General features: G+C 44.6%; 1 protein-coding gene across 1 annotated transcript; it reads left to right on the plus strand.

Annotated features, from left to right (window-relative positions):
• Window positions 1–712: 712 nt before the first annotated feature.
• On the plus strand, window positions 713–5,825 carry guca1ab.2 (guanylate cyclase activator 1Ab.2; the record flags this gene model as incomplete). Its single annotated transcript, XM_084315745.1, has 4 exons — window positions 713–910; window positions 4,565–4,714; window positions 5,354–5,444; window positions 5,695–5,825. 4 exons carry the CDS (start codon window positions 713–715, stop codon window positions 5,823–5,825), a joined length of 570 nt encoding a protein of 189 aa, XP_084171871.1.
• Between the last annotated feature and the right edge of the window lie 18,305 nt (window positions 5,826–24,130).

Below are 24,130 nucleotides of genomic sequence, written 5' to 3' on the forward strand. Positions count from 1 at the left end.
TTGCTACTATGTCTATACTACTATCTACTATGCTACTATGCATATACTAATACCTACTATGCTAAAACAGTACAGTATCTATACTACTATACACTCAGAGTGTAACACTCAAGTTTGACAAACAATACCCCTTAGCCGCCAGAGATGTACCCCTCCTGTAAGTCGCTTTGGAAAAGCGTCAGCTGCTAAATGACTAAATGTACATCCATGTACAAGATACATGTACAAGACTACCATGTACAAGATACAAGGACCCAAAAACCCAATCAATCAATCAATCAATCAATCGCATTAATCATTGTTTATAGAGGGCCTGCACAAAAATATACAGTATCTGCTCTCTAATTGATAAATCTAATGGATAATTAATTAAGCATAAATGTATTTGGTTGTTCAAGAAATGCAGTCACAATAGACGATTGTGAATTTCTTAATAAACAGCTGGCAATTTGTTTTGAAAATGGTAGGCAATCACGTTGTTACCAGCTATATGGTTTCTATAATTACTGCAGTGACAACAAGCAAAGTGGATTAGAACATATGAGCTTTTCTAGTCGACCCACAAAGACCTGATTGGCTAAAGTGCACTCAGAATCCTGCTGCTTACAAACAGTTTGCACACTTGCAATGTTGTCTGGATTTACTCGGTGACCACCTGTGTCTTTTTTGGTATGGTTGTTACTGTACTTTTCTTTTATTTCGAGGAACAGACATGGGAAATAACAGTGGGACCTCTGTGGAAGAACTGACCGCCTGTGAGAGTCATCAGTGGTATCGAAAATTCATGACTGAGTGCCCATCTGGACTTCTCACCTTCTACGAATTCAAGCAGTTCTTTGGCTTAAAAAACCTCTCACCGACTTCAGATGCCTACGTTGCAACAATGTTTAATACATTTGACATGAATGATGTAAGAGAATTTATCATCTTTTTACACAAATGTATTGCAGTGTAGTGATAGTGGTGTGCTCATCTTCTGTTGCTGTTTTGTTCATGGAATAGGCTAGTGTAATCGTTCATAACAGCAGCCTTTACAGTATTATTGTTATTTGGTTGATTTAAAATGTGATTTTTCTCTGTTGGGGAGCATTTTGCTATATTGAGAGTGCTTATGGTTAGTGTTGTTATTTTGGTCCTCATAGTAATCTAGGTGGAGAGGACCACAGCCTATTAGAGAGGGGCTTATCCCACCCACTGCTGTTACTCAACTGACCCACAGCCGTAGATAATGCAGGTACAAGATTATACATAATGTGGGAACTGTCGGCTTTGGTACATACTGTATTCATATTGCACAATATTGTATAATATGTTACAATTTTCAAATGAGCCCCTGGTGAGTGACTGGCTCAGACAGTAGGTTTTGCATTTCAGCCATCGAGTAGTTAAACTTGTAAATTGTAATGGACCAAAATGAAGGCTGTGTTATAAACTCAGTAACTCCGGGAATATTACCCCAATCGGCCTGATGGGGGGCACTATAGTTAAAGGTCAAAATGTTGAACTTTAAAAAGTCATAACTCCTACGCCGTAAGTCTGATTTACACAACACTTTGGTACAGACATCCAGCTATCCTCACTCCCAAAATTGGCCATTTTAGTTTTAGTTTTTGAGGACTGCATCTTTTTTTTGCAAACCAAAACACGATACTTTATACTTATAGCACATGCATTAGCCTGGTCTCTTTTGAAAGATGACATTCTGAAGTTTCTGATACAATAAAGATAATCCACTTTTAGTGCTAATGAAATAGTGTAACATAGGTCTGAACTTGAGTTGTAGAAAAACTTGTTATTCACGTTGTCCAGAAGTAGCATTTCCCCAGAAATTCGTATGGCTGAAACGACACCCTGGGTCCATAGCCAAATTTCATAAAAATACGTTCAGAAATGAGTGATTAGGAGCTATTTTGGTCAATTGTGTAGCGTTCCTGGTTTTTATTTCCTCATAGACATTCATTCGGCGGTTTTTCTCTTCCTGTTTTCGCTAATGACCTTTCACCTAGATTCCTGATTCGTACATCCCCATGTGGGGTATCATTGGAAAGCCACACTCATTGGCTACAACCCTGTCGAATCATTTTCGAGATCACCAAATGATTGACGGAGCTAGCGCCCCGGGAGTCTGTGTTGTATTTGTACAACACTGTGTACTTCGGCGCACGCCTCACATATCGGCATGTAACTCTGATTTGTCACCTGAAACGGCTATCGACAGGCAACAAATAGGGCTTTAATTCGATATATATTGTATTAAAAAAATATATACACACCCGAGCCGCTAGAGGTCGCCAAAGTGCAGGTGGGAAAATCTTCCTCGCATGTTAAGAGGCGACAAGTATTTTATTTGAATTAATTTCCATCCTTGTCCATTGAAATACATATTCATCTCATGAACCGTTTGTTGAACTCCGTACAGAGTACTACGTTCATTAGTCTAGGTTAACCACGTACCCATGTTTAAGTGTGTAATAGTGTTATTAGCATTAACATGCTAACACTAGATGGTAAGAATGATTCTGACTGTGCCTCACTTCCTGTTTCCTGTTTTAGCATGCTAATGCTAACAACCACACAGACCGCTCTCCAATTATAGTTATTAACAGTAAGAATGATTTTGAAAGATGACATTCTGAAGTTTCTGATACAATAAAGATAATCCACTTTAAGTGCTAATGAAATAGTGTAACATAGGTCTGAACTTGAGTTGTAGAAAAACTTGTTATTCACGTTTTTCTGTAGTAGTTAGTAGTCCAGAAGTAGCATTTCCCCAGAAATGCGTATGGCTGAAACGACACCCTGGGTCCATAGCCAAATTTCATAAAAATACGTTCAGAAATGAGTGATTAGGAGCGTTTTTCGGTCAATTGTGTAGCGTTCCTGGTTTTTATTTCCTCATAGACATTCATTCAGCGGTTTTTCTCTTCCTGTTTTCGCTAATGACCTTAACACCTAGATCCCTGATTCGTACATCCCCATGTGGGGTATCATTGGAATCACACTCATTGGCTACAACCCTGTCGAATCATTTTCAAGATCACCAAATGATTGACGGAGCTAGCGCCCCGGGAGTCTGTGTGGTATTTGTACAACACTGTGTACTTCGGCGCACGCCTCACATATCGGCATGTAACTCTGATTTGTCACCTGAAACGGCTATCGACAGGCAACAAATAGGGCTTTAATTCTATATTGTATTAAAAAAATATGCACACAAAAATATGCACACCCTATGCACAAAACTGCACTTTGGCTAGAGGTTGCCAAAGTGCAGGTGTGAAAATCTTCCTCGCATGTTAAGAGGCGACAAGTATTTTATTTGAATTAATTTCCATCCTTGTCCATTGAAATACATATTCATCTCATGAACCGTTTGTTGAACTCCGTACAGAGTACTACGTTCATTAGTCTAGGTTAACCACGTCCCCATGCTTAAGTGTGTAATAGTGTTATTAGCATTAACATGCTAACACTAGATGGTAAGAATGATTCTGACTGTGCCTCACTTCCTGTTTCCTGTTTTAGCATGCTAATGCTAACAACCACACAGACCGCTCTCCAATTATAGTTATTAACAGTAAGAATGATTTTGAGGCGCGGCTGGGTAGCGCAGTGGACTAAGCACTCGCCTACCACTGCAGAGACTCTGGGATCGAATCCAGCTGTCAGCTGTGCCTCCGGCTTGGTCAGTCGTCCCTACTAACACAATTGGCAGTGTTAGCGGGTGGGGTATGTGTCCTGGTTGTTGTAATCTGCGACTACTACTGGTCAGTCGGGGCGCCTGTTCAGCAGGGAGGGGATCTGGGGCAAATAGCGTGAACCTCCGCACACGTTATGTTCCCCCAGTGAAACTCCTCACTGTCAGGTGAAAAGAAGCGGCTGGCGACTCCACATGTATCGGAGGAGGCATGTGGTAGTTCTACACCCTCCGCAGGCCGACAGTGGGGCAATGCGCGCAACGACCAGGAAGGGAATTGGCATAACAACTAAATTGGGATGGGTAAAAAATATAGAAAGCCCAAAAATAAATAGAATACATTTTTTTCTTTTTTTTTAAGAATGATTTGTTGTTATGATGTGTTATTATGGTAAGAACAATTCTGGCCATGCCTCTTTGTCTGTCACTCACTTCCTGTTTCTGCATTATCATTAACATGCTAATGCTAACAACCACGCAGACAAACACACTGACCACTCTCCAATTGTAGGTATTAGTATTAGCATGCTAACGCTAGATGGTAAGAACGATTGTGCCCATGCCTCTTCATCTGTCACTCACTTCATGTTTACCCCAGCTCTCCTTCGTGCTTGGAACCTGAGTGCCACCTAGTGGCTAAGACTTCCAGTTGGGATTTTTCCACAACAAAATAACGTCTGTCGCTTCCTGTTTACTCCAGCCCTACATTGCGCGGGGAAAGCTGCTTTCATTGGTCTATGCTGCCTCTTGGTGGAGATTTGCACTCTACTGAGTGCACATTTCTATTTGAAACTATATTTGCAGGAATACTGCGCCGTTGAGGCATATACTGTATGTTTATTGTTGTGTCTTTTGTACAATCTGCAGGATGGCTTTATTGATTTCATGGAATATGTAGCAGCTCTGAGCCTGGTGCTGAAAGGAGAGGTGAAACAGAAGCTTCGCTGGTACTTCAAACTGTATGATGTTGATGGGAGTGGATGCATTGACCGTGATGAACTGCTTCTCATCGTTAAGGTGATCATGGGCCTCAAAGCTCACCTTACTTATAAGCTTGTTAAACCTCGACTAATGGCTTAAAGGATTATAACTAATTGCAGGACCTAAAAAAAGCCAATGCTCTGCCGCCCCTCTCCTGAAACAGCCCAATAGACCCTCAATAGACTGCAGAGGCTCTGACTGAGATAAATTGGATAGAGATAACTGTGTAAATCCTACCTTGCTCAGGGAAGAGTGGGGGATTGTAGCCGGGAATAGGTAAATGCCTAATACTTAGCTGACACCTACTGGTTGAAATAAATAACACAATGGGCCTCATTTATCAATATTTCTGTAAAAAGTAAAAGGTTAAAACTTAGTTAAAATACAAAAGTGCTACAGTTTACTGCACGACATGGACTCATTATGATACGATTTTAAGTAGCTACCAATGAGTTTGATCATGTATATTTAAAAAAAAGTTTTCAATCGATATTTTTTGTGGCTTTTGCTTGACAAAAGAGACCCAGATTACATTTTGGAGATAACGTTGAAAGGGTTTTTCAATACCTTCTTCTGTTACACAACAAGGAGATGTTTCTATGTAGAATATGTTAGCAGAAAGATAAAAGCATGCTTGTAGCCCAGGTCTAAAGTGGTATCCTCTCCTCCTCACAGTCCATCCGTGCCATCAATGCAGCTCATAATGACATGTCTGCTGAGGACTTTACCAATATGATGTTTGACAAGATTGACATCAATGGAGATGGTGAGATTCCTGAGGGACTGAATGTATTTGTTTACACATTATGGCTTCAGTCTTATTACTTTTCTGGAAGGCCATTCCATCTGGAGGGAAATAAATACATATCCATCAATAAACAATTAAAAAATAAAATGGAATTATTAAAAAATATTTATGATTGATTGATAGCTTGGAAACTACTATCCCCTACACATCGACTACACAACATTAACATGTGTGTGTGTGTGTGTGTGTTGGTTTGTTTATTTGCTAGGTGAGCTGTCCTATGAAGAGTTTGTGGAGGGGATTCAAAAGGATGAGATGCTGCTGCTGATGCTGACAGAAAGCATGGACATCACACACATTGTCCAAAGAATTACAGGAGAGGTTGAATTCCAAAAATAGGTTTCCAGCTCAATGGACTTTGTATGATTGTGCCAAAATGGAAAATGGAGTGGACAGGGTTATCAGAATCTGAATCAGAATCAGAAAGGTCTTTATTGCCAAGTATACTTTTCACATACAAGGAATTTGCTTTGGACATTATTGCGACATTAGCGGACAGACATTAACAGACAGATAATAGAATAAAGTTATATTCTGGATCCCTCAAGACTAGAGTGAAAGCTTCATCTGGATCGCTGAGTATAGACTTATCCTTAAAGGGGAACACCACTCAAATAAAACATTTGAATGTTATTTACATGGCCTGAGACAGTTCAATAAGTATTTATGAACATGAGCTACTCTCTCCCAAAGCCTGAAACCAGAGAAGTAAGAATCAAACGTGTATGTCATCAAGTATAAAGTTTGGAGCTACTCCATTAACAATGAATGGGAGACTGATTTTGTGGACCCACACAACATTTGTTTTATTTTTTATAGCCAAATGAGCTTTATTCTATAGTAGTGTTCTCAGTTCTGAAACAGGACATGTATCTATAAACTCAGAACATTCCCTTAGTTGCTCTCAGTGTCATCTATAAAATATGTTCTAATTTGTTGTCTATGGAGCAGTTTCAGATTTGATACTTGATGACATAAAAAGTTTGAGTTTTAGCACTAACTCATTTTCACTAATATAATTTGTACTGTCTTATGAATTCTGAAATAGTTCCCCTTTAAAGCCATTGTTAACATGATGTGTCTTTTGATTGAGTCAACAAAATTTTCTGAGCTATATAAAATGTATATTAGTCAGTCTTACACAATGTAGTTGCATGGGTGACTTAGTTTGCTGTTAGATTCCAATTAAACTGATGCAATTGGGTCTGTTCCTATAGCTATTCACTCATATCCATGTTAAGTGCCCTTATTGTCACAAACCTGACATCCATCACATTCTCTGTCTTTAAAATGATTAAAATTATGTTTTACACTGCATGTAAAATAGGCTTAGATAGGGCCACTAGATAATGTAGACACATAGGTTGTATAGGCTGTTGAACATTGCTCTCTTAGATGCAAAGCATCTGTATGGCCAGCAATGTCAACTCACTCACTCATTAGTCATTCACTCATCCAGCCAGTAATTCACTCACACTTAGCCACTCTGCCCCTAGTGGCGGCTCACATGCATGGCACTTTGTGTAAGACCAGTGCAATCTATGCTTGGCATCTAGAGTGTCCTTGTTTATAGGATGATTTGTAAGACTTCAATTTGATTCAAAACTCATAGCATAATACCATAAATGATTTTGGTTGAAGAATGTATTGACATTAACTTGGCATGACATTGCATCTGCATCTTAGCATGCCACAGTTACACCAAATTGCTACAGTCTACCTAATCCTTTGAACAAGTGAGCATGTAGCCCACACATTTGCTGAGGTGTCCTTATTAGCTAGTTTAGCTTGTGTTGCATCAGCTGTCAAGTTAACACAGCAATTTTAAATGTACTGTATTTCTAAATAAACACATCTGAAAATCTGCTTGTGCTTCTAAAGCTTTTTAATGCTTTGTAATATCAGTCGTGCTCCATACTACAGTACTAAAGAGCACTAAAGTATTCTGCTTTTTCCCCGCTATGTACTTTTTTGATTTATTGATTGATCTTTATTAATCTCGAACACAACAAATTACAGTAAACACAAAATGTAAACATAAAGAAATTAGTCTGTCTTCATCCATTGAAAAACAAACAAGGATGAGTTCGAGAATGGGGCAGAAAGAAGCACAGCTTATCTAGTCCTGCCCCTTTCTTACAATATCATACCATCTATAGCACTATAGTTCCTCAGTTCTGTATTTGTTTATTGGTGCTTTTTTGTATCTATTTTCTGAACGGTGCAATGTTATTGCTCTGTTTTGTTTCCACTTGTAGTCCATTCCATAAAGCTACCCCACAAACTGAAATGCACATGCTTTTTAAGAGTGGTGAGGACAGTAGGATATTTTAAGTTTAAATCATAACTTCCCTCTCTGTCCATGAATTTATTGTTTCTGGCTTTAAACATGGTTTGAGCCGTTTTAAATATCACTAAATCCATACATTTTAAAGTCTCTGACTTTAAACAATTTATTAGTATGCTCATGATACCCAACATGATTTATAATCCTTATTGCTATTTTTTTGCAATGTGCATATCTTTTGTACAGTGCTTTTATAGGTATTCCCCCAAATCTCAACACAATAGGTTAGATACGGTCAAATAAGTGTGCAATGCTTTCTGATTCAGAATGTCTAGTTTTACCCAATATGCCAATGCTTCTGGCAATCTTGGAGCACCGATATTTTATGTGAGGTTTCCAGCAGAGCTTGTGGTCTATTAATACACTCAGAAACTTGCTTTCATATACTCTTTCAATTCCCACATTATCAATTTCCACTTGAACATCTATTTTTACTTCACAATTTCCAAAATACATTTAGTTTTGTTCAAGTTTAATGATAGTTTCAAGTTCAAGTTCGTTTATTATTTGTCATAATAAAATACAGAATACTTTATGATGAAATGCTTGTTTCTGTATGAGCCCCTGAGAGTGTGTACAGTAAAAAAAAAAGTCATTAAGAAGTAAATAAAAAGTAAGTAAAGGAATGTTCAGTCAATATACATACAATATACAATACAGAGTAAAATGAGTAACAGTGAGGTACAATGCAGAAATGAGATGAGGTACAAAACTCAAATGAGGTATGAATGTAGTGCAAATCTCTTTAATAATAGATAAATATAAAGTGTGTTAGAGTGTCTCTAACGTGAGTAGAGTGAGTGGTAAGGTGAATGTTTAAAGTGAGTAATGTGGATGTGTGTGCAGTGAGTGTAGATGATGGGTTGTTACATAGTGTCATTGTCATTGAGCATCCTGATGGCCTGGGGATAGAAGCTCCTTCTGAGTCTCTCTGTACTGGCCATGAGACTCCGGTAGCGCTTGCCTGACCGCAGCAGTTCAAAGAGGCAGTTGTTTGGGTGACTAGAGTCTTTGATTATTCTCTTAGCCTTGGCTCTGCAACGCTTGTTATAAATGTCCTGGAGAGTGGGAAGCCCACCTCCAATTGTGCGTTCGGCTGAACGGGCTAATCTCTGTAGTCTGCTGCGGTCTTGTGCGGTGCTATTCCTAAACCAGAAGGTGATTTTACCAGTCAGGATGCTCTTTATTATGCACAAGTAGAAGTTCTTAAGGATCTTGACTCACTTTTAACTTCCTTAGGCGCCTAAGGAAGAGAGGCGTTTCCGTGCCTTCTTCACTACACTGTCAATGTGTGTGGTCCATGTCAAGTCCTCGGATATGTGGACTCCGAGGTACTTAAAACTGTTCACTCTCTCGACCGGTGCCCTGTCGATGCTGAGGGGGCTGTAGTCCCTGGCCCCCGACCTCCTAAAGTCCACAATCATCTCTTTCGTTTTGCTGACGTTCAGGGAGAGGCTGTTCTCCCGACACCACCGCGCCAGGTCCTCTACCTCTTCCAGGTAGGCCCTCTCGTCGTGATGTTGAACCAACATTTAAATGTATACATTTCCTTCTTTTTTTTATCCACTTTTTCTCCCCATTTTCTATTTTTCTCCCATCCCAATTTCGGATTTCCAATTCTTCCCTCCCCTGTCTTGAACGTTGCTAGACTATGCCTCCCACTGGTCGGTTGTAGTGAGGATAGAAGCCTTGCATCACGTGTCCCCTCCGGTACACGAGGAGGCAGCCTGTTGCATCTTTTCACCGCAACAGCTCGAACTCTCAGTGGCGAGGAGTAACGCGTGGGAGGCTCACGCTGCCCCCGATACTTCCTGTTTCCGCCGTACCGGCGTCACCCAACCGACCTGTAGGAGTCGCTGTCCACAACGTCCAATCCCCACCCACCGGCTTTCCCACCCTCTAACACTGCCAATTGTGTTAGTATGACGGCCGGCCAAGCCGGTAGCAACGCCGAGAGCTGGGCTCGATACCAGCATCTCCTGCGTTAGTGGCGAGTGCCTTGCCCACTGCGCCACTCAGCCGCTTATACATTTCCTTCTTGACCACCCCTAGTAACTGCTGCAAGTCCTTCCCAAATAAAATATATTTGTCATTCACAAATACAACAAATGTCAATACATCAGATACTTTGTCATATGTAGATATTGTAGCGATAAGAAAATAGCGAGCCAGAGACGTATTCGAGTCGAGGTATTTTACTTATGTAGTAAAATCCCACAGACTTCCTACAATAATTTGTGGTTATTGTAGTACAATTACAATGAGATTGATTATCTGGAAGGAGGAGGAAAGATTCATACTTGATAGAATGGTTGGTCTCCACATCTGGCTTAATGCAGATGAAGAATAAAACGTGTACGCCAGACAAACCAGAATTGTAGTTCAACTCAGCTGATTTATTTGATCAGAGCCAGGAGTCCAAGGTGAATAGAAGGTTGACTTCTACATACAACAGATGATCAGAGAATATTTAACAGCTGTCTGTTGTACAGAAATATCACAATCAGGTTTGCAGCTCAAACCTAAATACTGCACATCAAACAGTCACTTGGTTAACATAATTTGAACATACATGGTTTACTGTACACATTATACATGAGTAAATCTGGTTTACAGATCAGGGATCTGTACAACATTACTCTAATCTATAAACAACCATTTGGTGTTTCCCATGATTTTACTCACGTAAAATGCAATCAGCTCACAGTTGTTTCTGGGTGGTTTAGCGGTGGGGGAGCCCCCAGACCCTGGTTGGTTCCGGCCTGAGAGCTCCTGAATAACCCTATGTAGGGCCTTTTATCCTATCATTTCTAGCCAATAATACATATGGCTGGTCCAATCCTAGCGTCTTCTTGTGGGGGGTGTCCTTGTGGGCGCTGGCAGCCCCCCCCCCCTTGGGGTTGTGGGGACGTGATGGGACAGAAGGGGCCCATCGGTGGCCCACGTCCGTGTGATCTTTTGCTGAGATGAAGGGACCTGGCTTGTCTCACGAGGGGGGGTGTGACATGATCGCTTTAACCCTTTGGTATGGCTATAGATGTCTAATATCATCCAAGTACAGTCAGTGCTTTCTAAGACTGATACCAGACATCATATGAGACCTTTTGATACTAAACAGTTGATTAATCGATTACTTTGTTTGTGAGTTAGTGTCCATGCTTCAACAAGTCTAAACTGGTCTGCCCTGTGGTCAACCCAGCTTTCTCTGATCAGCATTTACATATAGTCAGTTCGAGAAGGTGTCGTTTGTTCTCTAATTTAGTCATTGCTTGAGTGGGGGTTGAAATAACTGTTGCAGCTGTTATCTGATGCAGCTGTCTCAACTGACAGTTGAGACTGTTTACCCACTGAGTCCACTCTGCTATTGAAAGGTACATCTGGCTTTACATTTATGGTTCTCTAATTTATTCACACATATTAATTATGAAATTCATCGTCAATATTTACCACATTTCCCCACTTTGACAATTCTCATTGTCACATACTGTATATTGACTTGATTTTCTATACATACTAACCATACAATATAATAATAAAAATCATTTTTTCTTCAAATTTCTCAATTTTTCTTTTTTCTCATATTTTTTCTTTTTCATTATTCTTTGGTACATATCATCAATTAGTTTCTTCTTGTCTTCTTCTTTTCTCCCCCACATTCCCCTGACTATGGCCCCCTCCCGGGGAATCCTGGTGACCCCTTCATCCAGATCCCCAATTAAACTATTCTGCCTTTAATGAAACAGTGTTTACCACCTACTATCATCAGGCTTTGTTCCTCTGGGCTCACAGCCAGAGGCTTATTTGTTGAAAACAATTAAAACAATGTAATCTAAACATTACACATTAAAGTAAAACACAATTTTTTAAAATTATGGTATCCGTTGACATGATCTGTGGAGACACAGAGATTATTCTTCATTCTTTCATACATTTTGCTTCTCCTCTCCTGTTAATTCCTTTTCCAAGTCAGCCCAATCACATTTTGCATAATCAACCCAGTTGGTCTTCTCACCTCTCCCCCCTTTTATGAACATCCCTATGGACATAAACCTTACCACCTCTGCGCACAGACGGACAGGGAGGGCGGAGCCCCACGCAAGGGAAAAAAAATTTCCACCACGTCGGCCATAACCTACACCTTACTTTTTACTCTACCTATGTGTATGTGTTTAGTTTAGTACTCTTGCGTTGTGTCATAATCTATATCAGTCGTTACCGTTCAGTCACTTCCCGTCCAACACACCAATCAATCACACAGAGGCCCTTGTTCAACGCTTTGGTTGCACAGTCTCCGACCGTTTTCGCCCCCCCCCCCCTCCACCCCATGTCGGCCAGCCTCAGCTGAAGCCAACGTTTGTAGGCCTGGACCTCGCCATATTCTGTCCCATGACTGTATTTCCATGGATCTACAGACGAACGACTCCGTCAGTCTGGAGGTTGGTCTCAACCTCCGGCCTTCGTATTCGGGGCTATATTGAAGGAGGGGCAGAGTCCCAAGCGACCTCTCTTCATAATCCAACAATCTCCCACAGGAACCGACTGAACGGGTCACACCATCGTGTCATAATCTAATGAAATGTATCCCTACACATTCTCCCCATGATCCCCCCACTTGTGATGGTCCATCCTCCCTCTCCGCCTGAACTGCAAGGGAACAAAAACACAGAACAAATTTTCCTTATACAACATGTCAAATATTCCTCAAGAGAAACCAAATGTTTAATCATTATGCAAAACGTAATGGGACCACTTACGCTTTGACCCTTTTAACCTCCTTCCAGTTAAGAGTACCCTCCTCCCGTTCGGATGCACTCCTTGCCCTACTTAGATGCACCTCTCCCCTCCAGGATCAGGAGATACCACGTGTGGGGAAACCGGCTTTTTCAGGGCCGCATTGCCGCCTACACTGGACCCCCTCTCACCCAACCAAGGATACAGGCCTCCACTTCCAGGCTAAGGTCTCCTCACATGAACAGAAGAAGTCCCCTTATCTTACCTTCCGGTGCAGTTTAAGGCTGGGTCCCTTTCCAATCTTAGGAGAGACAATTCAGATCCCTCTGAATTGACACCCCTCATCCCTCTGCTTCCCAGCATTTTCTTTTCAAAAACACTGATCACAGAAGCACAGCTCGCCTACTAACCCTGTATCGGCTAGTAAGGTTACCGTGGCCTGACTGTACATTGAGCCAAGTGCATTTATGCCCATACTGTCCAGTCACTCACGGTCCCCGTCCCGCTATCTGTGACTATAAGCAGGGGTCATAACGCTCTCCTGACCGGCTGGCGACCCAGTCGATAGCGACCTCATAGTCCGTCATCAAGTCAGGACCCCAAGCAGCTGACTGTCCGTAGTACCTATCAGCCACTCAGTTTAGAAACCGACGGTCTTGTCCCCACCCCGCTTGCTCTGGGCATGGAAATATTGACCGTTTTCGCCAGCCTTGCCTGTTCATGGCAGGAGCTGTGCCCCCTACGGTGCACCGCCCTGCTCCTAGGTGTGGACTGTCGCCCACGTACCACCCAGTGCCCACACCAACTTACGTGCGACGTTTCCTGGGCCGACTAGACGGTACCACAGTGGTATGTTATTTCATACCTCGTTACGCACGAGGGCCTTCAGTTTCTCCCCAGCACTATAGAATGTGTTTAACGTGCGCCCAGACTCTTGCGAGCCCACTGCCGCCTGTTGACAGCTAGAGGTTCGGGGTGCCTAATCCCCTCCCTAACTGCCATTGATCTGTCCCAATGCATCTCATGCTCCAACAGTCCTCTCAGAGAAACAACAAACAAAAAACAAAAGGCAAATAATCAAAAAAAACATTCCAACAGATGTGAAAATCAATCAAATGAAATTAACCAGCTCCAACCGCAGACCACCTTAATGGTTATTTAGAAAGAAAAGAAAAGAAATCAAAACTCTAAATTCAAAGATTAAAAAATAGAAAATAACTCTAAAAATCTAATCCAATTCCTCATCCAATTGATTACATAAACACAGATATATCATACTTAAACCCATTTTGTTATTCTTAAGACCAGTTTCACCTTAAGTGAAAGCTAAGTTGCGTGTGTGCATGCATGTGTGCCCAAATTGTGTGAATGTGTGTCTGTGTGTGTCTGTGTGTGTGTGTGTGCGTGTGTGTGTGTCTGTGTGTGTGTGTGTGTGTGTGTGTGAATGTGAATGGGTGTGTGTGTGTGCGCCTGTGTGTGAATGGGTAGACAAAGCCTCCTTGCCCCCATCCCCCGCTCAATCATTCACTAAAGGACATCTCAATCTCACACATACATACAAAAATTAAATTTAAATAAAAAATACCATCTGTACCAGCTCAACCAAAATTACGAGCTCCAGTAATCATTCATATTATAAACATATATTTCTCTCATACACTCGTTAATCAACCACAGACCGACAATGGGTTAGTTCCCCTGCGCTCATCTCTTCTACTCTCTCATCTTGCTACACTCATCTCTGGCTAATACAACACACACTTTCTCACCATACAGTTCTCACTGTATCTTCTACTCCTCACATCCAGAGGAAGTCTGGGAACCCCCTCAGCGATAGACCCCAAAACATACCCAGTGTCCTGAGAGCCAAAGCTAATCCTTCTAATCAAACAGGTAGCCCCCCAATGTAATTAACCTCATCTGAGCTGGCTATCCTAATTCAATTACTGTGCTCACTCCTCCATCAGCTGTGTTCTGTATTAGCACGCTTCCTGTCTCAACATTTCCCCTGTCATAAAAATAACTGCCACGCTTTGACCCTTTTAACCTCCTTCCAGTTAAGAGTACCCTCCTCCCGTTCGGATGCACTCCTTGCCCTACTTAGATGCACCTCTCCCCTCCAGGATCAGGAGATACCACGTGTGGGGAAACCGGCTTTTTCAGGGCCGCATTGCCGCCTACACTGGACCCCCTCTCACCCAACCAAGGATACAGGCCTCCACTTCCAGGCTAAGGTCTCCTCCCATGAACAGAAGAAGTCCCCTTATCTTACCTTCAGGTGCAGTTTAAGGCTGGGTCCCTTTCCAACCTTAGGAGAGACAATTCAGATTCCTCTGAATTGACACCCCTCATCCCTCTGCTTCCCAGCATTTTCTTTTCAAAAACACTGATCACAGAAGCACAGCTCGCCTACTAACCCTGTATCGGCTAGTAAGGTTACCGTGGCCTGACTGTACATTGAGCCAAGTGCATTTATGCCCATACTGTCCAGTCACTCACGGTCCCCGTCCCGCTATCTGTGACTATAAGCAGGGGTCATAACGCTCTCCTGACCGGCTGGCGACCCAGTCGATAGCGACCTCATAGTCCGTCATCAAGTCAGGACCCCAAGCAGCTGACCGTCCGTAGTACCTATCAGCCACTCAGTTTAGAAACCGACGGTCTTGTCCCCACCCCGCTTGCTCTGGGCATGGAAATATTGACCGTTTTCGCCAGCCTTGCCTGTTCATGGCAGGAGCTGTGCCCCCTACGGTGCACCGCCCTGCTCCTAGGTGTGGACTGTCGCCCACGTACCACCCAGTGCCCACACCAACTTATGTGCGACGTTTCCTGGGCCGACTAGGCGGTGCCACAGTGGTATGTTATTTCATACCTCGTTACGCACGAGGGCCTTCAGTTTCTCCCCAGCACTATAGAATGTGTTTAACGTGCGCCCAGACTCTTGCGAGCCCACTGCCGCCTGTTGACAGCTAGAGGTTCGGGGTGCCTAATCCCCTCCCTAACTGTTCTCTCACTCTACAACTGTCTCCTGCATCTTCACCTCTCTCTCCTGTGGGCATCTAATCTCACGTCATCCTGTCATAAAAGAACAAACAGCCATTGTAAACAACAGCTGTATGCACAACCCCCTTTGGGCCTATTGGCCCGCCTCAAAAGGATTCCTACCCCCCTGGGTAATACAACCCTTCATCTGTAAATCATTAAACGGTTAATCACACTTCTCATCTTCCCAAAGGCAAGCGCCCCCAGGTTTTTGAATTAATCACACATTCCCAGGGAGAAGGCCAACCCCCTCCCCAGCGTATAAAATTATTAAGGATTAATAAAACACTCATGTCAAAATTTGTCATCTTCAGCAAGCCTCCATCAATAAATTATCCTACAAGTCGAAGGCTTGTGTCAACACTTTAACACTATATCAAAGATTTTAACAATCCAAAACAAGCATAAACACATGTCCTAACCATATCAACAGTGTATTAAAGATTTAACAATCTACAATCTAAAACAAGCATCAGTAAATTATCCTGCTTCACAACCGGGCTTGTATCAAATTCCACTACAAAAACATTTAGTAAATAATATAAACATTATCCTATTTAAATCTCCAGTGTTATTAAAGCCATAACAAGTATCAACCTCTGACATTTCAACATCAATGCATTCTTAATTCAAGCTACATAAAACACAACATTATTATCCTCAAGCTTACCATTGTACACGTTACACAAATTTAAAAAACTGGAAATGTCCATCAACTCTAATTATCACACATGTAGGCATCCTCCATCTCAGCATAACTTTTGTAGTGGTTAGCCCTAAATGCTCCTTTCTTCATACACATGTGATAAATTGATTTTATTGCAAGCATTGTGTAACTTTAGTGTAGAGCCATTTTCCAAATTCAGCCCATAGCTACTCTCAATTTCAACACGGGTGACTGAATTTGCAAATCTGGTATGTAGTTGTAGCAGTACTGCGCTTTGACCCTTTTAACCTCCTTCCAGTTAAGAGTACCCTCCTCCCGTTCGGATGCACTCCTTGCCCTACTTAGATGCACCTCTCCCCTCCAGGATCAGGAGATACCACGTGTGGGGAAACCGGCTTTTTCAGGGCCGCATTGCCGCCTACACTGGACCCCCTCTCACCCAACCAAGGATACAGGCCTCCACTTCCAGGCTAAGGTCTCCTCACATGAACAGAAGAAGTCCCCTTATCTTACTTTCAGGTGCAGTTTAAGGCTGGGTCCCTTTCCAATCTTAGGAGAGACAATCCAGATTCCTCTGAATTGACACCCCTTATCCCTCTGCTTCCCAGCATTTTCTTTTCAAAAACACTGATCACAGAAGCACAGCTCGCCTACTAACCCTGTATCGGCTAGTAAGGTTACCGTGGCCTGACTGTACATTGAGCCAAGTGCATTTATGCCCATACTGTCCAGTCACTCACGGTCCCCGTCCCGCTATCTGTGACTATAAGCAGGGGTCATAACGCTCTCCTGACCGGCTGGCGACCCAGTCGATAGCGACCTCATAGTCCGTCATCAAGTCAGGACCCCAAGCAGCTGACTGTCCGTAGTACCTATCAGCCACTCAGTTTAGAAACCGACGGTCTTGTCCCCACCCCGCTTGCTCTGGGCATGGAAATATTGACCGTTTTCGCCAGCCTTGCCTGTTCATGGCAGGAGCTGTGTCCCCTACGGTGCACCGCCCTGCTCCTAGGTGTGGACTGTCGCCCACGTACCACCCAGTGCCCACACCAACTTACGTGCAACGTTTCCTGGGCCGACTAGGCGGTGCCACAGTGGTATGTTATTTCATACCTCGTTACGCACGAGGGCCTTCAGTTTCTCCCCAGCACTATAGAATGTGTTTAACGTGCGCCCAGACTCTTGCGAGCCCACTGCCGCCTGTTGACAGCTAGAGGTTCGGGGTGCCTAATCCCCTCCCTAACTGACTATCTGATGAATTGAAACTGGGGGACCCTGATGTAAACAAGACAAAAGTCTTCCTCTGGTCTGCATCCCCTCAACAATTGTGTGTATTGAGCTGTACATAATTCTAATCAATCCCTATACATGTTACCGCTTCCCCTGCTTACACAAAAATACAATGCACAATATACAAACACCGCCATATTACATAATGCAGAATATAACACTTACCCGTCATTCCTATCCCCTGAGCGAACTACTTCGAATAGACCCAATCCACGTTGTACCGCGCATGCGCAGTGGCAACCGATGCGGCTGTTATAACGTTGCTATGACAACCAAGGTCCGCCACAACAACATAATAACATGCCCCGATATTCATAATCTGCCACGACATTTATCACGTTTCTTTACCCCTTCCCCAACATCTTTCTCAAAACTCGAAACGTAACATATGCCGCCCCCCAAACGCCACAAAACAACGGCATGCAAGCTAACTAGCTTTAGCCAGCCCTAATGCGACGTTCAAGGTCCTCACGGGAGCCGTACCTTTCAAGATCCGCTCATCCACGCAATTCGCTCAGTACCATCCAAAGCATAAACAATTCACACAAGCTTCAAATAGCCAACCACTCTAATAGAAAATAATTTTTAAAACATTTACACCAACCAACGCCGCACACATAGTTCAACACGAACCCTTTCTCCTACCTTCTCCGCCTCACTCCATAGCACCGCGAACGTTACATACTCTCCACAACACCATGACGTCACCAAGCAGCGAATCCTTAATATCATTTACCACGTTACCGCATTAATAATAACCCTCAAAACGGCCACAATTTTGCCACCCTGCGTCTCAACCGCCTCTTACTTGTAATCGCCGCCACAGTGTTTAATCAATTCTCTCATAACGCCATCGTAACGTCCCCAGCTTCACAGCGGACTTTTCCACAGAGCTAGCCAGCTAGCCCCAACCAACAGCAGGGACTCGCCTCAAACATAATATGTCCGTTGGTCATTAAAATACCATAACAAAACCATTAAGTACTTATCAGTCAGTTCGACCGAATCGTTTTTGTATCACAGCGAACGTAATTAATCAACAGGCCGGTTTCGCTCAAGCTTAAAAAGGATACTATGCCTAAGGACGGCAAATATATCTACATTTAATTAATGCTATAATCCTACCATAGGACGTACTACGCACCCTGAACACGCCGGCACCCTACATTTCCATTAATTACTACGTTTTAATCCTGCAATCGCACAGACCCCTGCGCTGATCATGCCAGGGTCTAACAACCTTTCACCATACTTGACTCGTATGTTCTGAAATAGTAACAGAACCCTTAGCCCGACGCAATTATGCCCATACTGACCCGTCACTCACGGTCCCCGTCCCGCTATCTGTGGCTACAAGCAGGGACACAATGCACCTTGGACCCAGCTCCCCTTCCATTTCAGAACAGTCAAATCTCCTCGTCTTACCTGCGCCCTCTTCCTGAGAATAATTTTAGGGCAATTATATACTCAGAACGCGCCCCTGTCGTATACAACAGAATAACCGTGCTTCCTAGCAAGAAAAGCCTTTTACCTGCCGTCATGCGACGCTATCTTCCACAACATGACCAGATAGTCTGTGCGCCACCACCCTTCTTGGTGCAACTCCCCCGTATAGTTCATAAAGTATATTCCATACGAGTTAACTAACCCCCGTGGCCCGCTGGGCCGAGACCGGCCTCCTGTGTCTGAATGAACACACAAACACAAAAAGCCTACGTTTGCATGTTCACTGCACAACAAGCGCGATCGTCATACCTCCGGACACACAAGCCAAGACACCGCAACCCCCAACCCACTCATGCCGAAGCCATATTCACCGTGGGCCCCAAACAGTGGCGTACACAACCAACCTTTATTCTGTTCCTCTTCCTCCTCCATACAGACAACAAGCCCATCGTTAATTACTTCAAACGCAGCAACACCCCAGCTCTTCGCCCCGTGTCCCCAACACACAGCAAGATCCAGATATGATACATACTACAAGACCCTACCGCACCTTTCCAGGGGGAGACACGAAGGGTAGGGCAGCACGGCACCATTTCTGTAGTAAAATCCCACAGACTTCCTACAATAATTTGTGGTTATTGTAGTACAATTACAATGAGATTGATTATCTGGAAGGAGGAGGAAAGATTCATACTTGATAGAATGGTTGGTCTCCACATCTGGCTTAATGCAGATGAAGAATAAAACGTGTACGCCAGACAAACCAGAATTGTAGTTCAACTCAGCTGATTTATTTGATCAGAGCCAGGAGTCCAAGGTGAATAGAAGGTTGACTTCTACATACAACAGATGATCAGAGAATATTTAACAGCTGTCTGTTGTACAGAAATATCACAATCAGGTTTGCAGCTCAAACCTAAATACTGCACATCAAACAGTCACTTGGTTAACATAATTTGAACATACATGGTTTACTGTACACATTATACATGAGTAAATCTGGTTTACAGATCAGGGATCTGTACAACATTACTCTAATCTATAAACAACCATTTGGTGTTTCCCATGATTTTACTCACGTAAAATGCAATCAGCTCACAGTTGTTTCTGGGTGGTTTAGCGGTGGGGGAGCCCCCAGACCCTGGTTGGTTTCGGCCTGAGAGCCCCTGAATAACCCTATGTAGGGCCTTTTATCCTATCATTTCTAGCCAATAATACATATGGCTGGTCCAATCCTAGCGTCTTCTTGTGGGGGGTGTCCTTGTGGGCGCTGGCAGCCCCCCCCCCCTTGGGGTTGTGGGGACGTGATGGGACAGAAGGGGCCCATCGGTGGCCCACGTCCGTGTGATCTTTTGCTGAGATGAAGGGACCTGGCTTGTCTCACGAGGGGGGGTGTGACATGATCGCTTTAACCCTTTGGTATGGCTATAGATGTCTAATATCATCCAAGTACAGTCAGTGCTTTCTAAGACTGATACCAGACATCATATGAGACCTTTTGATACTAAACAGTTGATTAATCGATTACTTTGTTTGTGAGTTAGTGTCCATGCTTCAACAAGTCTAAACTGGTCTGCCCTGTGGTCAACCCAGCTTTCTCTGATCAGCATTTACATATAGTCAGTTCGAGAAGGTGTCGTTTGTTCTCTAATTTAGTCATTGCTTGAGTGGGGGTTGAAATAACTGTTGCAGCTGTTATCTGATGCAGCTGTCTCAACTGACAGTTGAGACTGTTTACCCACTGAGTCCACTCTGCTATTGAAAGGTACATCTGGCTTTACATTTATGGTTCTCTAATTTATTCACACATATTAATTATGAAATTCATCGTCAATATTTACCACACTTATCTTCCAACATAGCATTTACAACAACGTAAAACAACAACCTAAACCCGGAACCGGAAGCGGTACTTCACCTTTGCCCTAAACCCTCGCTCTTAAAGGCACAAGCCCTCCTTAGTGAATGTCTCTAAATGTGGGTCACCACACAGGCCCCCCCAGAATTCACCAAAATAAAAACTGCCACTAAATAATAGCAAGTGAACAGTCCATCAGTGAACAGACTCCAAAATGAAATAGTCAACGTGGTGGGGACGGATCAAACGGCCGAAACGGCTGCGCTTAGCAAGAGGAGGATTAAGGGAGAGAAGTCCAGCGGCCAGGCCACGGAGGGCCGGAACAGAGGACCGGGCAGGGGTCTGGGCCGAAACCGGGGGGCACCCCCGCCGCGGGGGTAGGGTCAACTGAACTCAGCGTACACCAGCTCAGCGGACGAGGCCTGGAGGTCCTCTTTGGGGGCAGAGCGAAGACCGAGCATGACCCATGGGAGGCGGTCAACCCAGTCGCCATCTGTAAGTCCAGCCCGAAGAGCGGCCTTCATGTCCCTATGGAACCGCTCGCAAAGTCCGTTGCCTTGCGGGTTGCGGTGGATCTTCACCCCCAGGTGCTCTGCAACCGCAGTCCAGAGCTCCGAAGTGAACTGGGGGCCCCTGTCGCTCGTGATGTCCCCTGGTGTGCCAAAGCGGGCCCCCCAGCACCCGATGAACGCCCGGGCCACCTCCGCTACCGTAGTGGAGGACAGTGGAACAGCCTCCATGGTGGAAAACTCCCCCCTGGCGATTGCCAGCTTAGCTGAGTCGAGGCGCCGGGCGTGGGCATAGACTGGAGGGCCCTCGGTGGTAATATGGTGTTCCACACCGTGTTTGGCCACTGCAGACAAGAGCGTGGGTGTGGTGAGGTCAGGGAACGCGGCGAGCAGGCGTTGATACGGGTCCCCGGTGGGAAGTGTGTTCAACAGGCAGAGAGCTCCGCCCCCCCCCCCCCCCCCCCCTGATGGGTGGGGATCGGGCGTTGTGGACAGCGACTCCTACAGGTCGGTTGGTGCGCCTGCGCAGTAGAATCAGGAAGTGTCGGGGGCAGCGTGAGCCTCCCACGCGTTACTCCTCGCCACTGAGAGATCGAGCTGCGCAGGTGAAAAGATGCGACTGCTGTTACCTCAAGTACCGGAGGGGACTTGTGCTATGTATGACTTAGTCCACATTGCAGCCGGCTTGTGGGAGGCAAGAAACAGCGTCCGTGACAGGGGAGGGTTGAATTGGATGATACGGAATTGGGATGGGAGAAAATATAGAAAATAGGAGAAAAAGTGGATAAAAAAAAAAAAAAAAAAAAAAAAGCTGGCATCGATCAGGCGACAGTTCTTAACATTTACCAGCAGGCTGAAGGCACAGAGGAAGTCTGAGCCCAGGAGCGGCGTGAAGTGGACACAGCAGCCATAACAAAATCCCAACCGAAACGGTGCCCCCCAAAACACACATTTACATTTAGTCATTTAGCTGACGCTTTTATCCAAAGCGACTTACAAGTTCTGTACGACAAGTCATCAGGAAGGGCACAACTCAGCTGAGTAACAATGTTCATCAAAGTGTTGAGTGCTACAGTGTAGGTTAGTTTATTAGGACAAGTGCATGACAGTAAGGTTAGTTAAGGTTAGATTTAAAAAAAAATTATAATAATTCAGATAATGGTTGAAGAAGTGTGTCTTTAGTCGACGGCGAAAGATTGGACGGGTTTCGGCTGTCCTAACTGGGGTGGGTAATTCATTCCACCATTGTGGGGCAAGGACTGAGAAAAGGCAGGTTCTCCTTGATGACCCTCCCGGAGCTCGGATAGGAGTGGGTCTGAGACGTCCAGAAGATGCAGAGCGTAGGGGTCTTGAGGGTGTGTAGTTAGAGACCATTGACCGGAGGTAGGCAGGAGCGGTTCCCTTTGCCGCACGGTATGCCAGGTCGAGGGCCTTGAAGCGGATTCGTGCAGCAATGGGGAGCCAGTGCAGGTCCCACACACCTCCACATACCTGGCGTACCGTTCGCTGCGTCCATCTGGGGCCCGTGTCTGCCAGCCATGGTGTCCATGGCCTGTGCCGGCAGGATGCTGCGTTGAGCGCCCAAGTCCACCAGCAGCCGCCGGCCAGCCAAGGAGTCTGTGATGAACAACAGCTTGCAGTCATGGCCGGCACCCACTAATGAGCACCGGCCCTGGCGTTTCCCTGCCCCCTGAAACTGCATGGCTTGCGACACTGCTTGGCCCTGTCCCCAAACCTGGCATGGTAATAACAGAGCCTGTCGTCGGGTTGGCGTCGGGATGTCACCGCAAAACACTGTCTGCTTCTGCAGCCAGGCCACGATAGTCCTTGGTGGAGGAGAGGAGGGAAGTGGCCAGTGCCAGTGCACAGGCACTGGAAGCTGTCACAGGAAGATGTGAGTAAATAGAAAGGAGGGATCTGTAATGTATATTCATTAATATTCCACTGAAGGATTAATATCCTTACATCCAGATCCTCTGGTGAGAGCATAATCTCCCCCACTCTGGACTGTAGGGTCGTGTGACGACGCCAGCCAGGAACCCAGAATACTTTGACCTGTGTGACCTGTGTGACCTAATGCATGGCTGTATCCAGGCACAGGCCAGGTTTATACTATGAGGAGCAAACCAGATTCATCCTTAGACTACTACCATATACGACCAAGCCTGTCTGATCATCATTTTTAACCAGTGGCTCGCTAAATTTGGAACCCACATAGTATTTAAGCCTGATTGTGTCATCATTCTGGAGCCTTGCAGCCCCCATGGAGGGCTGTGGTCTCCAGGACTGTTCCTCGTTCTCTGTGCGTTCCTGTCAATAAATACCATCGATTGACTTCACCTTCGTCTCCTGAATATCTGTCCAGCTGGCTCATCATATCAATCCAAAGAACTCAGTTTTTATACTATCAGATCAGCTGATCCCAGCACAGCCAGCATCTGTTCCATCAACTCTGACGGTTTGCCGTCGCCGAGGCCATTGAGAGACAGCAGGCGGTCCGCTTTCTCCAGTTCCGACAGCTCATACAGCTTTAGAAGGAATGCCTTTAGCGCATCGTACTTCCCGGCAGCCGGTGGATCCTCCAACAGCATCATCGGCACGGTGGTGTAGTGGTTAACACTGTCGCCTCAGCAAGAAGGTCCAGGGTTCGATTCCCGCTTGGGGACCAGGTTTCCATGATGCCAGGTACTCAGGTGGGGTATCTCCCAGGCCTTTCTGTGTGGAGTTTGCATGTTCTCCCCGTGCTCGCAAGGG

Source organism: Notolepis coatsorum (assembly GCF_963971535.1).
Source record: "Notolepis coatsorum genome assembly, chromosome: 6".
Lineage (NCBI taxonomy): Eukaryota > Metazoa > Chordata > Actinopteri > Aulopiformes > Paralepididae > Notolepis > Notolepis coatsorum.